The following is a 16479-nucleotide window of genomic DNA, read 5'->3' as shown; positions in this document are numbered from 1 at the left end:
ATTAACCTCCCAATGTACATACAATGGGTAAGGAGACAAAAGGGGTTGCAATCTGCACACCCTGGCCTCGACTGGCTTCATTGACCTTTTGGTGCTTTGCGTTCATGATGACGATCCAAAGGTAATAATTGTCGGAAGAGATCGCACTGACACTCGGAAGCATGTCACAGTCAAGGTCGAGACTCTAGAGGGGGTTTATTCAGCAAATCCCAGCAGCCCCAGGGCTCCGAGTCAGCATTACGGTCTGCCCATGAGGCATTCACGTCAATGCCGGCACTGCTGTTGTCATTACGGGGGTCCAGGTCCTCCAGCATGCGATCGACATCGAACAGGGTGAAATCGTCCAACGTGGACATGTGCAGCGGCGCTTCGAAACGAAACGCGTCAGAGCGTGTCTGGCCAGGGTACAGCCAACGTCGAAGCTGCGCCTCCTCAGCTGGTCCAAAGAAGCTCTCGGGGTCGTCCTCCCCGGAGAAGATGAAATCCAGGAGCGGGGCCAGCAGGCGCTCGTAGGTGCGGGCAAAGGCCGAAACCTCAGTCCAGCCCAGCGCTGCAATGGCTAGAAAATTCGACGTGAACAGCTTGGCGATCTCGAAGATCTGATGGACGGAGAATCGTTTTCGGAGGTGTCTCGAGCCGTAGCGGAGACAGAAGAGTGCGATCATGGCCGTCTCGAGCGTGTGATAAGCCGACAGCCAGCGGCGACGGAGGAAGCCTTGGGAGATGTCTTCCTTGAGGATCCGTGCTGACGCCGCGGCGGCCTCGAATGCCTCCAGCAGGCTGCGGTCAGACGGTTGCGGATTGCGAGGTGACGGTCGGTGCAAGAATAGCATAGTATGTGCGAATTCGAACTCGGTCAGTTCACTGATTTCAGACTTGGTGGCGCGGTAGCTCCCATACCATGCACGGAGCTTGGTCTCCATATCGGAAAGCCAGTCTTCCCAATCCAGGTTGGCCGGTAGTGGGGCGTTCTGGAAATGGACTTGAATAATCAATGATCTCAGCTGATGATATTGGATCAGGAGGAGGAGAGGATTTTTCGTTGCGTGAGCTTCCTGCGCAGCCTGCGGCAATTGCGTGTTGATGGACGCATCTGCGATCGAGAGGGGCATTTGAAGCGCAGAACATATGGTTCGGTCAGCACAATATGCGGCCCAGAAGAGACACCGACGATGTTCCAGAATCGCGGGATCGAACTGAGCTGTGAGTGGGGGTTCACGGTGAAGCCCAAGCTCCAGGCATGCACGCATGGCAACGCCGCTCAAGACCCAGACATTGCCAAACTGAGGATTGATGATGGCCGAATGTAGCGTCAGTAGAGTGACCTGCAAACCAGCAAGATCGTCTGGGATGCCAGCTCTTTCAGAGAGATGTCGAATGCCTTCATTGAAGAGCGACGCGGAAAGCTCCATGCACCGTGCTTCGTGGCCCCCTTTGAAGCTGTCCAGGGTGACCGTGATGGCCAAGACTAGATAGATGACGAGCATGTCGTAGCTGGGAGCCACGGTGATGGTCCTAGGGTCGGCCACCCTGGCTTTGCGATCACTGATGATCTGCAGCACCCTTTCTAATTGTTGCCAGACATCTGGCTCTCGCAGAATCAAATTGCCCGAAAGGAAGCATCGCATGAACTTTCCCACAAGCTTGTACGTCAGAGCCGAAGGCAGACTCGCGAACACTCGCGCCGGGATCTCGGCGCCAGGGTGGTCAATGTAAATGCTGCTCTCGTGGGCATCCAACACCCCGCCGCTCGTCGAGGCCGGGGAAGGTGTGAGCCCGGTTTTGATGCGAGAGACCAGATCCGTCCGTGCTTTTCCCGCAGGCTGACTTGCCGAGATGATACTCTGAATATTGGCACTCGCCAGGATCGACTGTTTGATGGCATCCAGGGTTGCGTCTTCCTGAACTGTCTCCCCTACTCGACCCGCGCCGACGAGGTGGTCTCGGCGGCGGAAAGTGTCTCCTGTGTGGTGGCTGTCTGCATCCAGGGACGCCAAAGCCTCGGCACCGCCACTCTCGGCAATCTCGTTCTCCAGCAGCGCAATTTCATTCTCCAGGTGCTGAATGAGGTGACGGGGGACGACACCTTCCAGCTGCGAAGCACTGTACCCGGCACAAGTGGACTTGACAGCAACACATTGGGAGCAAGCAGGCAGCTGCCTATCACACTGTGCTGAGAGTCAGTTACCAAGGACCGAACAATGATTGCTGTGCAGTCTCTCTTACTTTGACCTTCTTTAGACGGCACCTTGCGCAGGAATGATACGTCGACTTGCGCCGACCGGAGGTCGTGGACAGGTGGAATTTGGCCGGCATGGAACTCATAGAGCAAAAAGGGTTCTCTTTCGTCTCAAGTTGTCATGGCTCTTACAAGGCCGCAGTTATTCGTGGGGGTTGGTTGTCGCTTGGCCTAGAACGGCATTAATGCTGCATGCGATTGTATGATACCACTGTCCCGGAGAGGCAGTACTTAGGGAATATGGATCGTGGCAGGTTCCCCCGTGGTCAAGCTAAGGAGGGATGCAGATTGCAGGGCAAATGCCTCGACAGAAGGGGTGGCCATCATGGACAAGTTGGCGATACGGAAACAATCCCGTTCGCCAGAGTAGGTGTCCATTGTCAGGGACGGGAAGATAGTGTTCGGCCAAATGAAACAAGTCCGTCCCCAAGGCAAGATAACCCTCTCCCCTAGATACCTAGTTAGTGGAATCATGGCCGCAACCAACGGATGGTGAGTGCGCACTCGTAACTCACCGGGCCGGCGGTTGTGACTGTCAGGGATGCCAAGGGTTGTAAAGACTGATCAAAGGCTTACGGACTAGCCGTTTAAGGCCTTCGGACAACGCTAGTTAGCCCTCTATAGACATTGGTATCGCCAGTCCATCTAGATTCTAAGATACTAATAATACATGCGCTCTAAAGGGTATCGTCGCTATGGACAGGGGAAGGTCGTCACTCATCATATGTCCATCCCCAGCATTCCTCCAGTATTCCTACCACACACTCCTCGTTTCGACATTGAGGAGCCACTTCTTCACTCCCTCACGTAACACATTATCTTGCCTCATTTCCTGATTCAAAGCATCGCCGTTGATCTTGACATGTCCATCAGCGTCTCGGCCTCTGTTATACCTGGTCAAATCTTCATTGACACTCTTCACGACTTCCTCAAGAGCGCCTACTACAACTTGCCGGCAATCTGACTGCGACAACGTAGTTGGGCGAGGCCAGTCCCTGGTCTTACCGGGGCCCGAAATCTCCAGCGGCAGCGACTTCACGGAAGACGAAGTAGCGGCGGACACAGTCCGTGAGTGTGTCCTAGTTGAAGCCACCGACTTTTGTTTCCCCGGTTCTGTCTCGTTCAGAACACGTTCGATTGCATCAGTAAGCGTTGTGTCAAAGTCCATGACTATTTCGCTGTCAAACTGCTCCAGCTGAGTCACTAACGATCCTGGCTGGACACTGGATGATGCGCCAGAAGGTTCTGAGATGTTCTCTGATCTTGACTGGCTCTGGGCACCTGTAGCGGTGCCGCCTCCAGTCCCTCGCTGCGCCAATCGCCTTAAGGTCAGACGCTGAATGCTAAAGTTCCTAAGGTCGGCAAGTAACGTCGTGCAAACGGTGACCCATCGTCCTCCCGCGTCACGCGTGTCAGAAGGGGAAATAGACATGTCATCGGAAGGAGTTGGTTCTCTTGACATGCTTTGCCTGATTTCATCTTGGAGCTCGGAGTACGGCTTGACCCCCTGCAGAACAAAGTCTTCATGGAATCGTTTCAGATAACCAGCAACGTTTGAAGTCCTCGACCCTGTCGAATCGGTGTGACGTGAATGTGAGCTGTACGACGAGCCCGCTTCATCCACACTCGCAAAAGAAGGTGACCGATGATGTAACCATGATGGAGGAGAAGACGTTTTCCCTTCATTCCAGCCTATAAAACCAGGAATATTGATATCCACATCAACAACGCCGTCCCTCTCGTCAACTGTAAGTCGTGGGGGATGTACTTCGCTTGGGAACGTCGACGGACGAAATATACTTGCAGGATCATCGTCCTGACTTAGCAGTTTACTCTTTCGAAGGCGACCGGCTTCATCAACCATGGCCTCCAGTCGGCTTGGCTGCCTGCCATGGATTGGTACTGACCTAGGAGCAAGCCTGCGACGATCGCTCAAGCTCCCAGTGCCGGAAGAACTTGTGATCTCATTCGTTGAAGCGGTTGAGTCTTGCCTTTTGTTCCACAGCCCGGAAACGTTGCTGATCAATGAGCCCCAATTCATACTTGATTGTTGGGACTGTGATTGGCTCACGCTGTCACGCCTCAAGATTCGGGCCAGATCGGCGCTGGCGCCAGTCTCTTCGCCATCCAAAACCGCGCCTTCAGGAAAGTAGCTGTCATCAGCCCTTGTCGCAAAATGCGGCACAGGTGTGCCCACGCCGGGTGTGGCCGTCGAACTAGTAGCATTTGTCTTGTGGAGATTACCACCATTATCCGCTGGAGAAAACACTGACACGGGTCTCATGCCTAGGGTAAGCTCGGCGTTGGAGATCCTCGACCGAGAGCTTCCACGGAAAGCTTTAGCAATGCCAGCGGCACTCTCGGACGATGAGACGCTACTGGATAACCCGGCACCATCGCGGCGATCAAATAGGACAGTTCCGTCTCGGGATTTATTATGAGCGTGGCGGCGAAGGGATCCTTCGTTGAGGATCCTGTTGATTGGCGAAGCGGAGCTGACATCGGGCGTGAGCAGGGGCGACAAGTTCTCAGTCGGGAGCTTTGTGATTGCATTCCGCGGCAAGAACGATGCCAGTAAAAAGATTATGCGGCGAGCCATTGATCGGTTTTCGCAGACTATGACTGTCCGAGAGGCAAGGTTATTGGGTCGAGACTTCCCTTTATTCAAAGCTCTGAATTGCCTTCGATACCAGTCTGGCCCTAACTTTTCCAGCCATTCAGTATGGTTTCCGAGAAATGCAGTCAACAGATTGAAAAGAAAGAAGTTTTGCTGTTTATTTCCGCATATTCGGACCAGATACCGTGCTTCGTCGAGCCAGTGGCCTCCGTTGTCAAGCCCTAGCCCCGTAAGAACCCTCGGAATGCGGAGAGCATAGGAAACTCTCCATAGAGTATGCCTGACAGCGCGTTGCAGCTCGGACACTTGGGCCAATCTGTTGGGAGAGCGAAGATAGACGTTTCGTTGATTCGTGCGTTGCTCTGAAGGACCTTTTGGTGCTTTTGCTGCGGAGGTAATCAGCGCCAGGTTCACTTCCTGCAAAAACTTGCCAATCTCGGAGCGTGCCATTGTCTCAACAACAGTGAGGCTCCTCAGAATGACTTCCCAGTTTCTGACAATGATATCAATGCCACGATCAGTCAGCAGGCTGGAATCCTCAGGAGACCATAAGTGCTCGGGGATGGCATTCAGAAATGTCCAGGAAGAGAAGGAACCTGACCCATGAGAATTTGGAGTCGATGACGGCGTAAATGAAGCTCTTGATGATGGGCGAGCCGATGAGGTGTTTGGACGCACGTCACCAGGGCGAGGCAGATAGAATAGCAAGCCGATCGCAAAGACTGGAGTCTTTTTCTCTACGAGTTTGGGTTTCTTGCCTTGCAGAGGTGGGCCATTTTGGTACTCAGGGCCATACGAAAGCGGACTGATCGAACTGGCATGTTCAGCAGAAGACCTTCGGCGCTGCCTCAAATCATCCTGGGCCTCAGGAAGCGTAACCGAAAACATACGAGTAACCAGAACGGCGTCCCGTGGTTCTGGTTCGGATTCCTTGGGAGGGTTGTTCTGACCCTGGCTGTTGACGGTGGTCGTGGCTGTCTTCGCTCTCAAGAGGGGGGCACGAGAAGGCGCTGTGCTGGGCAGGTTTGAGGATGGTGCACGTGAACTTAGGTCGCTCGCAGGACTCCGGTCGCCCGGGAGGAAGTGCAGTTTTGTGCTGGATCCGGATTTTGTAGCACTGCTGACACCAAACATGCAGTCCAGGACATTGCCGAGGTGGTCCGTCGGCTCCGACTCCTTATGAGGGCGCGCCCACGACGCGGACACTCCTGAAATGGTAGAACTTCGATTTCTCACATGTCCCAGAATAGGAATGGAAGGGCCGGCACGAAGAGGTGCTCCGGCGGCAGCAGGAGAGGGGACAGTTGTGCCTTGAGACAAGTTGGGCTCCTTGGACTCGACAAATTGGGTGTCAAAGAGCAGCAAAGGACGGTCGTTTGTTCCAAAGGCATCTTGGGCGACTATTAGCCTTAAGTCCTTTGACTCGTTCAGTTCCAGCCCAATTCGGTCATCGAAAGGCGAGACACGGGTGGTAGGAGAGCCGTAGGGGGTGGCTGGTGGTGACAGAGAACCGGGACGACCCTCCACATACAATTCTGGCCAGAGCAGACTGCGGGTGTGTGTTTCTTCTGTAGCACTCTCGAGCTGGCTACCTCTGGCGTAGCCTTGAATCAATCTCCCCAGCATCTCAATACAGTATTTATAGACTTGAATCTGCGGTACGGGTCATCACATAGAGCTCAAGGCGTGGTAGTGGATTGCACCGGACGACAGGACATTGAGGGAGCGCGTAGGACCGGGTTCGGAGAGGGGAGGGCGAGAATGAGACGACCTAGACGCAGACATCGAGGCATGCTGTGAACCGCCGAGGTCGACCGTGCTTGAAGACAGCGAGGAAAGGAGAGGGACACCAAGGCAGCACAGTGCTTGCTGATGTAGGAGCCTAAGGGTTATATATGAATTGACTAAATGCCGATGACTTGTTCAAAGTTGTTGGAGAAGGGGCCTCGGGGGCCCGGGGGGAAGCCAAGGGCACGAATCTGACCAAAGCGGCGTCATCTCCCAACTTACGGTGAGCCAAGGTTCCACTAACCGCATCGGGCAATCCGCCAATGCGCCAACCCGACATCCCGACATCATGGATCCCTAAATCTTCCATGAGTTTTCCTCTTGTCCACACGACTACCGCTTCACATTGCTCGACACCAGTCTTCTTGACTCGTACGCTCGAATACTAACGACTTGGCCAGTTCCAATGCTCCATGGCTACATCTGCCCCCGACTGCAGCTTCCTCTTGTACACCGTTCAGGAGAAAGGAACAGATCGACCGTCATACGTCCCTACCACTATGGATTGTTCAGCACATCGCTCAGTAGCCTCCGCATCAGCCTCCAGACTGACTATTAGTATGCAAGAGAAAAGACTACAAGATGGAGGAAGGGGCGTACACTTGAAGACCAAAGAGCTGGATTCTGCGATCAAGGCGCCGGAGCCTCGCCTGGTCCAATCCAGCTCAAGGCAGCGATGACCGCCGCGAGCACCCCCCCTTCAAATCAATGGCAAGTTTGCAATGCTCGTGGCCCCTTACCTCTTCGTCTTGACTTTAGATCGACCTCTACTTTCGTATACTAGGCTGTTACCTGCGTAAGCACAACACCTCACCTCTCTCTTATTCCATAATAGCCTCAAGGTTTGTTTTCCATTACTCGACTACTCTTGGTGGTCATTCAACTGCCTCTGCCTCTGAACCCACGTGCCTTGTCGCCATTGCTTCACTCTTGAATGGAGGCTATATCAGCTTAAGCCTGGGGAGGTCTTTCTCTAACTATAAGTACCCCCCTTCACATCATCACCCCAACTGCTCTTTGATCTCTTTCTTCCATCTTTCTCGCGTCTTCTGCTACTATTTTACTCTTTTCCATCTATTATTTGATACCGGTTTGTCTCTTTCCGATTTGGTCACTCCTGCAATTGCTGTCTCGTCATAAGATTTCATCCTGTGCCAAACTCATCTCGACGCGATACCCTACGATCAACACAGAGCACCATGGCCCCCTCTGATCACTGCTGCGCTGGGTTCGTTGACCTCACAAACGACTCAGACGACGACTCAGTATCCGATATCGAAGTGGCCCTACCAGTCGAGCCAATCGTCAAGGATGAACCAGACGAGGAACAGGGCAAGATTGTTCCCATGGACGTCCATGCTTCACAGATCGAGACCACGTCTGTCCAACACGACAACGAGTTGAGAAAGCCCCCGAAGTCAAATGATGAAGCGCCTGATGTCGGGTCGGCTGAGCTCAATTGCAAGTCAGAGTCAATCCTGCCAAATCAGTCAGCCAGTGGACAAAGTGGTATGCCGCTTGCTCAGCCCAACATCGAGAATATCGACAGCATAGCAGCCATTGCCGGGGCCGGGGGCGATGACTCTGCAAATCACGGAACTCACAATGTGCAATCTGGAATATCTCATGTCAATCTCAAGCGCGGGCAGGCTGATGTCGATCTCGAGGAAGCCCCAGATGATGGTTCAAATAACCACTTCGCCAGCCATCTCTACGCAGCACCGATGACACACACCGACCCCTTTCCTGAATACGACCCCAGTGAACCGCTAGAGATAGATTTGCCGGACCTTCATTCATCCCCAGACGGGGATGTGGAAATGCACGGTCTCGAAGCTATCCAGCAGTACAACCAAAACAAGGCCAACTTCGATGAGGAAGATGACGGTGGGGTCGTCAATGATGAGACTGCCGGGATCTCCACAAATCCACCAGACATGGAGGCTGAAGAGTTCGACGAGATGGATTGGAATGCTGTCCTCGACGAGGATTCGTCAGCAGCGAATGAATATGCCGCCGCGGCGTTTGCTATTCGCAAGAAAGAGTACGAGCGAAAGGCAGCGGAAGGCTCGAACACTCCAACGGACGACATCCGATTTGCTACTGAAAAGGTGGCTGAGCACAGACGCCTCAGGGACATCGCAAGGAGCAAAATGGTTGTGGAAGACCCCCCACAGCAGAATCCCCTACCTGCTGGTTATGAGGAGGCAGATTCACTCTTTGTTCCGGAAATTCCTGAACTGCCGAGCTCGGAGCCGAAGAAGAGAGCATCCAAATCTCGCAATCATCTTACCAAGAAGGAATTGCAGGATGCTATCTCTGCTGGCATCGATGCAGGTTTCGGAAAGCCGAAGAGAAAGGCAGCAACGTCTAACGAAGTTCGTCAGCCGAAGAAGAAAGGTGCAACTAACAAGAACAGAAGCGCTCCGAATTCGGCACAGAAGAGAGGCCGCAAACAGCGGCCCAATCTCAGCAATATCCAAAGTCTTGGACGAACTAACATCGTGAGCGCCGCCCAAGCAAACGCTTCGAGACCAGACATGCCAACTTTCACCTCGTCCAACAAAGACCAGGCGCTTAAAGAACTCATTGCAAGTATCCCGTCAGCTGAGCGAGGCACTGCCAGCTCCGACCGAACGGCTGTTTTGGAAGCAACCAAGAAGTTCAAGGGGCGAGGCGCAGTCAGATCGGATAACCATGGAGGATGGAGACTTCGAGGCATGGAGTCTTCACTCTACAACCACCAACTTCTCGGTGCTGCATTCATGCGTGAACGTGAAACCGGAGATGCGAAACCCAAGGGTGGGCTGGTGTGTGATGAAATGGGGTTTGGCAAAACAATACAGATGATTGCGAATATCCTTGACGGCAAGGCGGACGAGGGTAGTGTTGTGAAGACCACCCTGATCATCGCACCGCCAACGCTACTCAATCAATGGATGCAGGAAATGGACAAGCACGTGAAGGGGAACGCCCTAGGTCGGATTCTCCGTTATCACTCAGGTTCCCGACTTTACAGCAACAATATCGTCGCGGACTTGACGGCTTATGATGTGATTTTGACGACTTATGGCGAGGTCCAGAAGAGCTATCCTCTGGCAGAACCGCCCAAGCATCTGGCCTCCGAAGAGAAAAAGAATGAGTGGTGGAAGAAGCACTACACCGACAACGTCGGGCCACTTCATCAAATCAAGTTTCATCGCATCGTCCTGGATGAAGCTCACCATATCAAAAACCACACATCCAAGACTTCGATTGCTGTTCGTGGTCTTCAGGGCAACTACAGATGGTGCATTACAGGAACTCCCATCTTGAACTACATCGAAGAGCTCTTTCCATACTTTTCGTTCCTCAGGGTTCCCCACACTGGCGACTACGGGACCTTCTGTCACAATTATTGCAACAATCGCATCAAGAAAGACCCGGTGCATATGGGTCGAATTCACAACATCTTGAGGGCTATCATGCTCCGGAGAACACACGTGGACACCCTCTTTAACGCCCCTATCGTTAAACTCCCTGGTATTACACACAACACAGTGGAGGTCGAATTTAACCCTGTGGAGAGGAACATCTACAACATTGTCAAGTCAAGATATATCCAGCAAATCAATGCATACTCGAAATCTGGCACACTAAATAACAACTACGGTCACATTCTGGGCATGTTGATGCGTCTTCGAATGCTTTGTTCTCACATCATGCTGTGTCAAGACGTGCTGAAACGAATGTTCGTCGCAGCAGATATCGAGACTTTATGGAGATTGACCGCCAAGGAAGTACAGGCTTCTCAAGACACCGTCTCGATGAACATGATGAAAGCTCTAAGAAAGATGCTCGCCGCTAATGAGAACACGCTCAAGACGTGTCAGACGAAGGAGCTCGAAAATGGCGGTACTCCAGATATCGAGGATGACGATATTATGGACACCGGTTCCACTTATGGGCTTTCCTTCAAGTTCAGAAAGTTCCTTCGGGCGTTGACTGTATCCGAAACTTGGACCGAAGTACACCTTCGATCGATCTGCGCCAAATGCCGCCTACCGCCCGATGATCCGGTGTGCACTTCATGCTTTCACGTTTACTGCCAAGAATGCATCATCGCCATGCACGAAGAGAGAAGAGCTAGTGGGGAAGAGAAGACTGCATGTCTCGAATGCCAGACTGTATTCGAGGAGACGTCTTCCTGTGCCGGCCTGAAAGAGCTAGGATTTAACTCGCGGGAGATGGCAGCAAAGGTTGAAAAGAAGAAGAGGAAGTTGGCAAAACTCACTCAGAAAGCCAAAGGAGGGGCCAGAAGTGCCAGTCTCGGCCGGGGCAGCGTTGTCTCTGACCAAAACAGTGAGGACGACGAGGAGGAAGAGGTGAATTGGCTGGACGTCGGCGGCGCACTACTCCCCTCTGCCAAACTTTCAGCGACGAAGGCCGCCATCCTGAACTGGAGAAGCAAGTACAAGGGACAAAAGATCATTGTCTACACCCAATTTCTCGGGCTCGGTCATATTTTCGGCAATGTTTGCTCCGCAGAGGGATGGGGCCACGTCCACTTCAACGGTAAAATGACCATCGACGCAAGAGAACGGTCCATCGACAAATTCCGCGACGATCCCAACATCTTCATCATGATCTGCTCTCTGAAGGCCGGCGGCGTCGGCTTGAACCTCAGCATGGCGAGCAAGGTTATCATACTGGATCTGTGGTTCAACTCTTCCATCGAAGCTCAAGCATACTGCCGCGCCTTCCGCATCGGACAGGAAAACCGCGTCGACGTCCTCCGCTTTGTGGTCAAGGATTCCATCGACGAGGATCTCATCAAGATGCAAGACCGCAAGGACATCGAAGTCACGAGTGCGATCGGGCCGGATAGCATGGGGAAGCGAGCCACCATTCAGCAGTTGCTCGAGTTGTTTGGCGAGGTGAAAGAGGACGGACAGAATGAGTTCATCTTGGTGGAAGACGAGAATGAAGGAGCGGACGACGACAACAATGAGGTCGACCTTAGCAATAGACTTCCCCCTCGGCCATTCTGAGGACGCTGCAGGCGGTCTCATATGAACCGTGGGCCTATTTCGTTTCCACCTCACCTTATCCTCGTTGAACAGCACGGGGGGTTTCACGAGCTATACGTTTGTCACAATGCATTCTGCGGGAGGACAACAACGCAACGCCATTTGACATCAATAAGATGAGCTGTCAAGAGTCCGAGCTGAGTGGATCACAAGCACGAACGGCCCTCGACCGCCAACCAACAACAGAACCCAGACACGCTCTTGCGAAGCCCCCTCATTCTATCAGAAACAAGCAAAATCGAAATCCAAAAAAAAGAGGAAAGGCTATTTTCAGGAAAGAGCGGATCAGAGCAGAATACATCGGACCAGAACAGATCAGGCTTGAGCCGGGCCATACATAGCATGCTGTGACACGCCACGCTGTACTGCAGGAGATTGGTCGGGAGGCAGACGATATCAGCATAAGGGGCCCGTCCTGTCTATTTACACTCATTTACAGCGGCGGACGCCAGCTTTCTATCTCCAGTCCTATCTAGCTACAGCCAGCCCCGTACATACATTGCATATCATTTGCACAGGGGTACAGGGTGAACTGGGATGCTGTGCTATCCACAATCATACGACATGATCACAACGAGACAGTGATTTCAAGCTTGAATCTCTATACATTTTGGAATTTCTTTTTCATTGACATGCTCTGTATCCACATCTCTCTGTCTCTCTCTTTTCCCGCACTCGCTTTTTATCTCGAATGGTACCTAGTAGCCCGGGGGTATCATGTAAACATGCACATAAGGTAAACAATAAAAGCTTGCCCTTTCGGGGGCAAAGCACACAAGGCAAAATGACAACAAAAGAAAAGTCATTGCGATCTTTTTCAGCATCTTCTTTTTTCCTCCCTTTTTTGGCATCTGAACGTCGACATGGGGTCTGTCGGGTGTTCTCGTTCTTGCCTTGAACCATCAACGGCGCCTCAATACACACACTCTCTCTTTCACCTTTTCCTCATGTCCTTCACAGCCGATCCAGAATCCAGCAGAAGTGTCACGTGGCCCAGAATCAAATTCTTTATCCTGAGGAGACTCCAAGCTCGAGTACCAGCCCAAGACCTTCGGCTACTTCGTACCAACCAGTCTCTCGATTGGGGGCCGATGGCAATTTTCCCCAGTGATTGTATAGATTCTGTGTCTCTGTTCTTTCCTCGACCTTGGCTTTTTGCTGTGTATCAAGACCTTGCAAGGTATAGACTGATGGGCATTCGATTATAGCATGAGGTACTGCATCATGGGTTCACCATGACCCAATATAAGCGAGTACACGCACCACTCATCGTAGGTACCAACTCGCTTTGGCATTCATGGCCCCAGCTCTTTGATCGCTTCTTTCCTCCTCTCCAACATTTCCTTTCTTACGATCCTCGTCCTCAGCGCCTCACTCGCCTGCACCAGCGCATCAATACTGATGGCATGATTCGTCATATTATGGTTGATATATGTGTACACCTGTGCGGCCGAGTCGAGTGCGAGGATGGCATTTTCATTGAGTTTCAGCAAAGCGAGGGCTAATTGGAAGAGGAAAGGCGACGATGTACCATCATGCTCTTCTGAGGAGTTGTCTGCGGTGACGCTAGGTTCTGTTGGGGGATGCGACGGCGTCACGGGGGTTGATGGGCCGCTTGACAGGCCGAGGGAAGGCATGTCCACAGTGAGGGTGGTCTTGGACTGGTTCAAGGCCTGTGGAGGAGCGTCGGAACTGTTGAGGCAGAGAATGACGTCCCAAACTCGATAGAGGGCCTCTCCGCCCGTCAACACGCCCGTGTATAACGACAAGAACCAATGAAAGGTGCATGCCTCCAACTCGACACCCAACTCCTCCAACTTGGCGCTCAATTTTGGCAGGACTTCCGCAACATATTGGCGAAGAACCACTTGATCAGCCCGAGCCACAAGTAGGGTCGAGCTGAAATATTGACTCGGAAGAATGACATCAATGATGGCAACGAGAAGCCAAAAGCAATCTTCCGCCGTCGCGCAAATGAGCAGCAGAGACGCTGTGATGAGATTCATACCTTGACAGTAGCCAATGCGAGGATTGTGCAAGGAGTAAGCCCTCAGCAGCTCTTCCAACCTCTGAACGCCAGGTCCGTGCCGAAAGAACACATTGTCCGTGAGCGTCCGGTGGACATCCGCCTTGATCTGGCCTGCAATGTCCGGGTCTATGTCGGCACCTTCTTGCGATCGGGCAACGAGGTCCTCATAGTAACCGGGGATCCTCAGAGCACTTGCACCAGAACATTCAGCCCAGATCTTTGGCCGGAGGGAGACAGGTATCCCGGCCAGAACCAGTGACTTGAAATGCATGTACTTCGCTTTTGTCTTTGTAGAGCGCCCAAGGGTTGCTATTCCTATGAGTTCGCCGTTGAGAAGGTCCGCTTCGGGTGTGTTGCTGTTGCTCGCGCGATCGGCGTTCGCTCTTTCTGCTCTGACTCTGCGCAGAAAGTCATTCCACCGGACAGCTCTCTCTGCTTGCAGTGCGTCGTGCAATTCCGTGAGTTGCTCCAGAAGCAATCTCGCAGGCCCAGAGTCCGCCGTGGTTTCGGACTCGGAATCCGGTGTAAAGTCGGAAGAGGTTGCCGTCACTGTCGAGGGTTGCGGTTCCATCACCACACTAGTGGTTGGAAGAGCCTTCTGCGAAGCAGCAGAAACTGAAATGGACATCTCTCTACTTCGACGCGGTGGCGTTGTAGTGCCTGCAGCGTCCACCGTACTGACAGTAACGACAGCGCTGGCAGAGGGCGTATGTGAAAGCAATTCTTTTGGCCTTCCTGAAGACAGAGCTGCGGGCACCTTGAGGTACTCTTGCCATGATTTTTTAGGTGCCTCTTCATCTACTGAAACGGGGGTGGCCGGCCTTTCGACGGAGAGCTCTTCAGCTTGTGCATTTTCACCGGCTCTGAAACTTGCGATGGTTTCGGCACCACTCAGCTTGTTGCGTTTGTGTCCTCGGACCGTTAGGTTCTGTCGCTTCCGCCGTTTCTGGTCGTAGATGAAGCCGAATCGGTCCGTCAACAATCCTGTACTGTCCAGATTCTGCGATGTCATTGTGGGCGGCAGCTGAGAACTTTCAATCATAGGATCTAGCTCGACAGTCGGAGGAAGGCTGCTTGCGTTTGATTCTTTCCGTGCATGACTCGGACTGGCGGAAAGTCGTGTGGCAGTCGGTGCACGCTTTGCTGGTGGTCGACTTTTGACCGTCCCCGTTGTCGGTAACGAAGCTGACGATTTGTTAGTAGTTAGAGGCGGTTTGCTGCGCGGTTTCGGTACATTCGGTTCTGTTTCGCCTGGTGCATTCTGCTGTCCCAGTGATGATGCCCTAGATCGACCGGGTTGGGACTTTCCACTAAAAATCTGGGTCCAGGAGGCAAAAGAGCGAGTGGACTGACTGGAGCGGACACTGGCTTCGTCGCTGGCTTTGGGCTTTCTGACGGTTTTGCCGCCAATGAAATAGCTCGAAGACTGTGTTGGAGGCTGGAATATGCTCTGGAGACCAGATAATTTGGAGGTATTTGAGCTTGATACCCGCGGACGTAGGGTGGCCTCCATATCCTGGCTGCTGTCGCTGACACTGCTGTTGGCCCTACTAGGGGTTCGGCTTGCCTTGGCGTGACTAGATGCCATTGACTCAGCCCTGCTGCGACTCGCCTCTAGGTCGGCGTTCAGGGCTGCTGGCGGGCTTCGAGTATCTGAGGCCTGGCCGGTAGGGAAGTCGCCGTTCAAGGGGCTGCTGACCACAATGCCATCTGCCATTGCTTCGCTCATCATCCCGTCCAGCAACGCAGCTGCTCGATCCACGGCATTTGATGCCATCCCGACCCTTGCGTCAGTTTCTCCCTGTTCCAGCCGGAGAAGCCTCTTCTCGACCTCCGCCGTGGGGACATTGGCCTCGCGCAGGATCTTTTTCAATTCCCTCTCTCGGTGATCTGCTCGGATTCGTAGCGCAGATATTTCCGCGTCCCTTTGAGCAAGATCCGAGGCATACTGACGGACCAACTTGACCGCACCAGACCTCGCAATGAGTCTTTCTATGTGCTCGTCACTAGCCAAGTGCAAGGAACCTGGAATTTCCAGGGATGACCGCGGGGAGTCATCGAACAAGGCCTTCTGTCTATTGAGAGAGGGAGATGCACTTGTCAAGCCTGCAAGAGTGGTCTTTCTATCCCTTGCCTTCTGTGATATTGTACGCATGGGTTTGGGCACCACCTCTTGAGCAATGCTTGCTGACTTTGTCTCTGCCTCCGGAGAGAAGGAGGGAAAGGACGTCAGGGAAGGGTCGTCTTCTTCGAAGGATTTAGAGGAGTGTTTCGAGCCATGACGCTTGGGGGCTCCCCGAATAGTCTTGGGTTTCTTGAAATCGGCAGACTGACTGGAAGTCTGGGAGGAGGATCGTCTCGACTCATTGCTGCCATGTTCGGACATTTTGAAGCCGAAGCTGGCCCTATCGACTCGTCGATCTCTGCGTTGATCGTCCAAGGACTGCTGCCCGCATCTTCACCAGTCACAAACCAATCGTGAAAATTGTCGGATCGCGGGAGAAGAGAAGGCAAGTCAAAGTCATAGCATAAGGGATCTGGCCATGCTCTTGAATTCGATGACGATAATAGTGATGACGTCTGTTGTGAAGTGAAGACAAGATGGTAAAGAAGGCGAGGGTAGCTGCTTGGTCGTGGAAGAGGCGGTCATGGACAGCACAGAAGAAAGTCCCTGATCTGACCGGACATCAAATGCAGACTGGCTGAAGATTGGTAGTATGGTTGGGCATCTTCTGGC

The 16479-nt window shown here is 52.9% G+C and overlaps 4 protein-coding genes across 4 annotated transcripts; 1 reads left to right on the top strand and 3 right to left on the bottom strand.

Moving 5' to 3' along the window:
- Positions 1 to 170: 170 nt before the first annotated feature.
- On the bottom strand, positions 171 to 2316 carry Z520_11406 (uncharacterized protein; the record flags this gene model as incomplete). The annotated part of the gene is made up of 2 exons (XM_016781895.1): positions 171 to 2168; positions 2227 to 2316. 2 exons carry the CDS (start codon positions 2314 to 2316, stop codon positions 171 to 173), a joined length of 2088 nt encoding a protein of 695 aa, XP_016627053.1.
- A 677-nt stretch (positions 2317 to 2993) lies between these two features.
- Z520_11405 (uncharacterized protein) lies at positions 2994 to 6482 on the bottom strand (the record flags this gene model as incomplete). The annotated part of the gene is made up of 1 exon (XM_016781894.1): positions 2994 to 6482. One exon carries the CDS (start codon positions 6480 to 6482, stop codon positions 2994 to 2996), a length of 3489 nt encoding a protein of 1162 aa, XP_016627052.1.
- A 1361-nt stretch (positions 6483 to 7843) lies between these two features.
- Z520_11404 (uncharacterized protein) lies at positions 7844 to 11674 on the top strand (the record flags this gene model as incomplete). Its single annotated transcript, XM_016781893.1, has 1 exon — positions 7844 to 11674. One exon carries the CDS (start codon positions 7844 to 7846, stop codon positions 11672 to 11674), a length of 3831 nt encoding a protein of 1276 aa, XP_016627051.1.
- A 1334-nt stretch (positions 11675 to 13008) lies between these two features.
- On the bottom strand, positions 13009 to 16128 carry Z520_11403 (uncharacterized protein; the record flags this gene model as incomplete). The annotated part of the gene is made up of 1 exon (XM_016781892.1): positions 13009 to 16128. One exon carries the CDS (start codon positions 16126 to 16128, stop codon positions 13009 to 13011), a length of 3120 nt encoding a protein of 1039 aa, XP_016627050.1.
- Between the last annotated feature and the right edge of the window lie 351 nt (positions 16129 to 16479).

Source organism: Fonsecaea multimorphosa (assembly GCF_000836435.1).
Source record: "Fonsecaea multimorphosa CBS 102226 unplaced genomic scaffold supercont1.38, whole genome shotgun sequence".
Lineage (NCBI taxonomy): Eukaryota > Fungi > Ascomycota > Eurotiomycetes > Chaetothyriales > Herpotrichiellaceae > Fonsecaea > Fonsecaea multimorphosa.
Note: the sequence above shows the minus strand (reverse complement) of the source record. Positions and strands in the feature narration are given on the sequence as shown.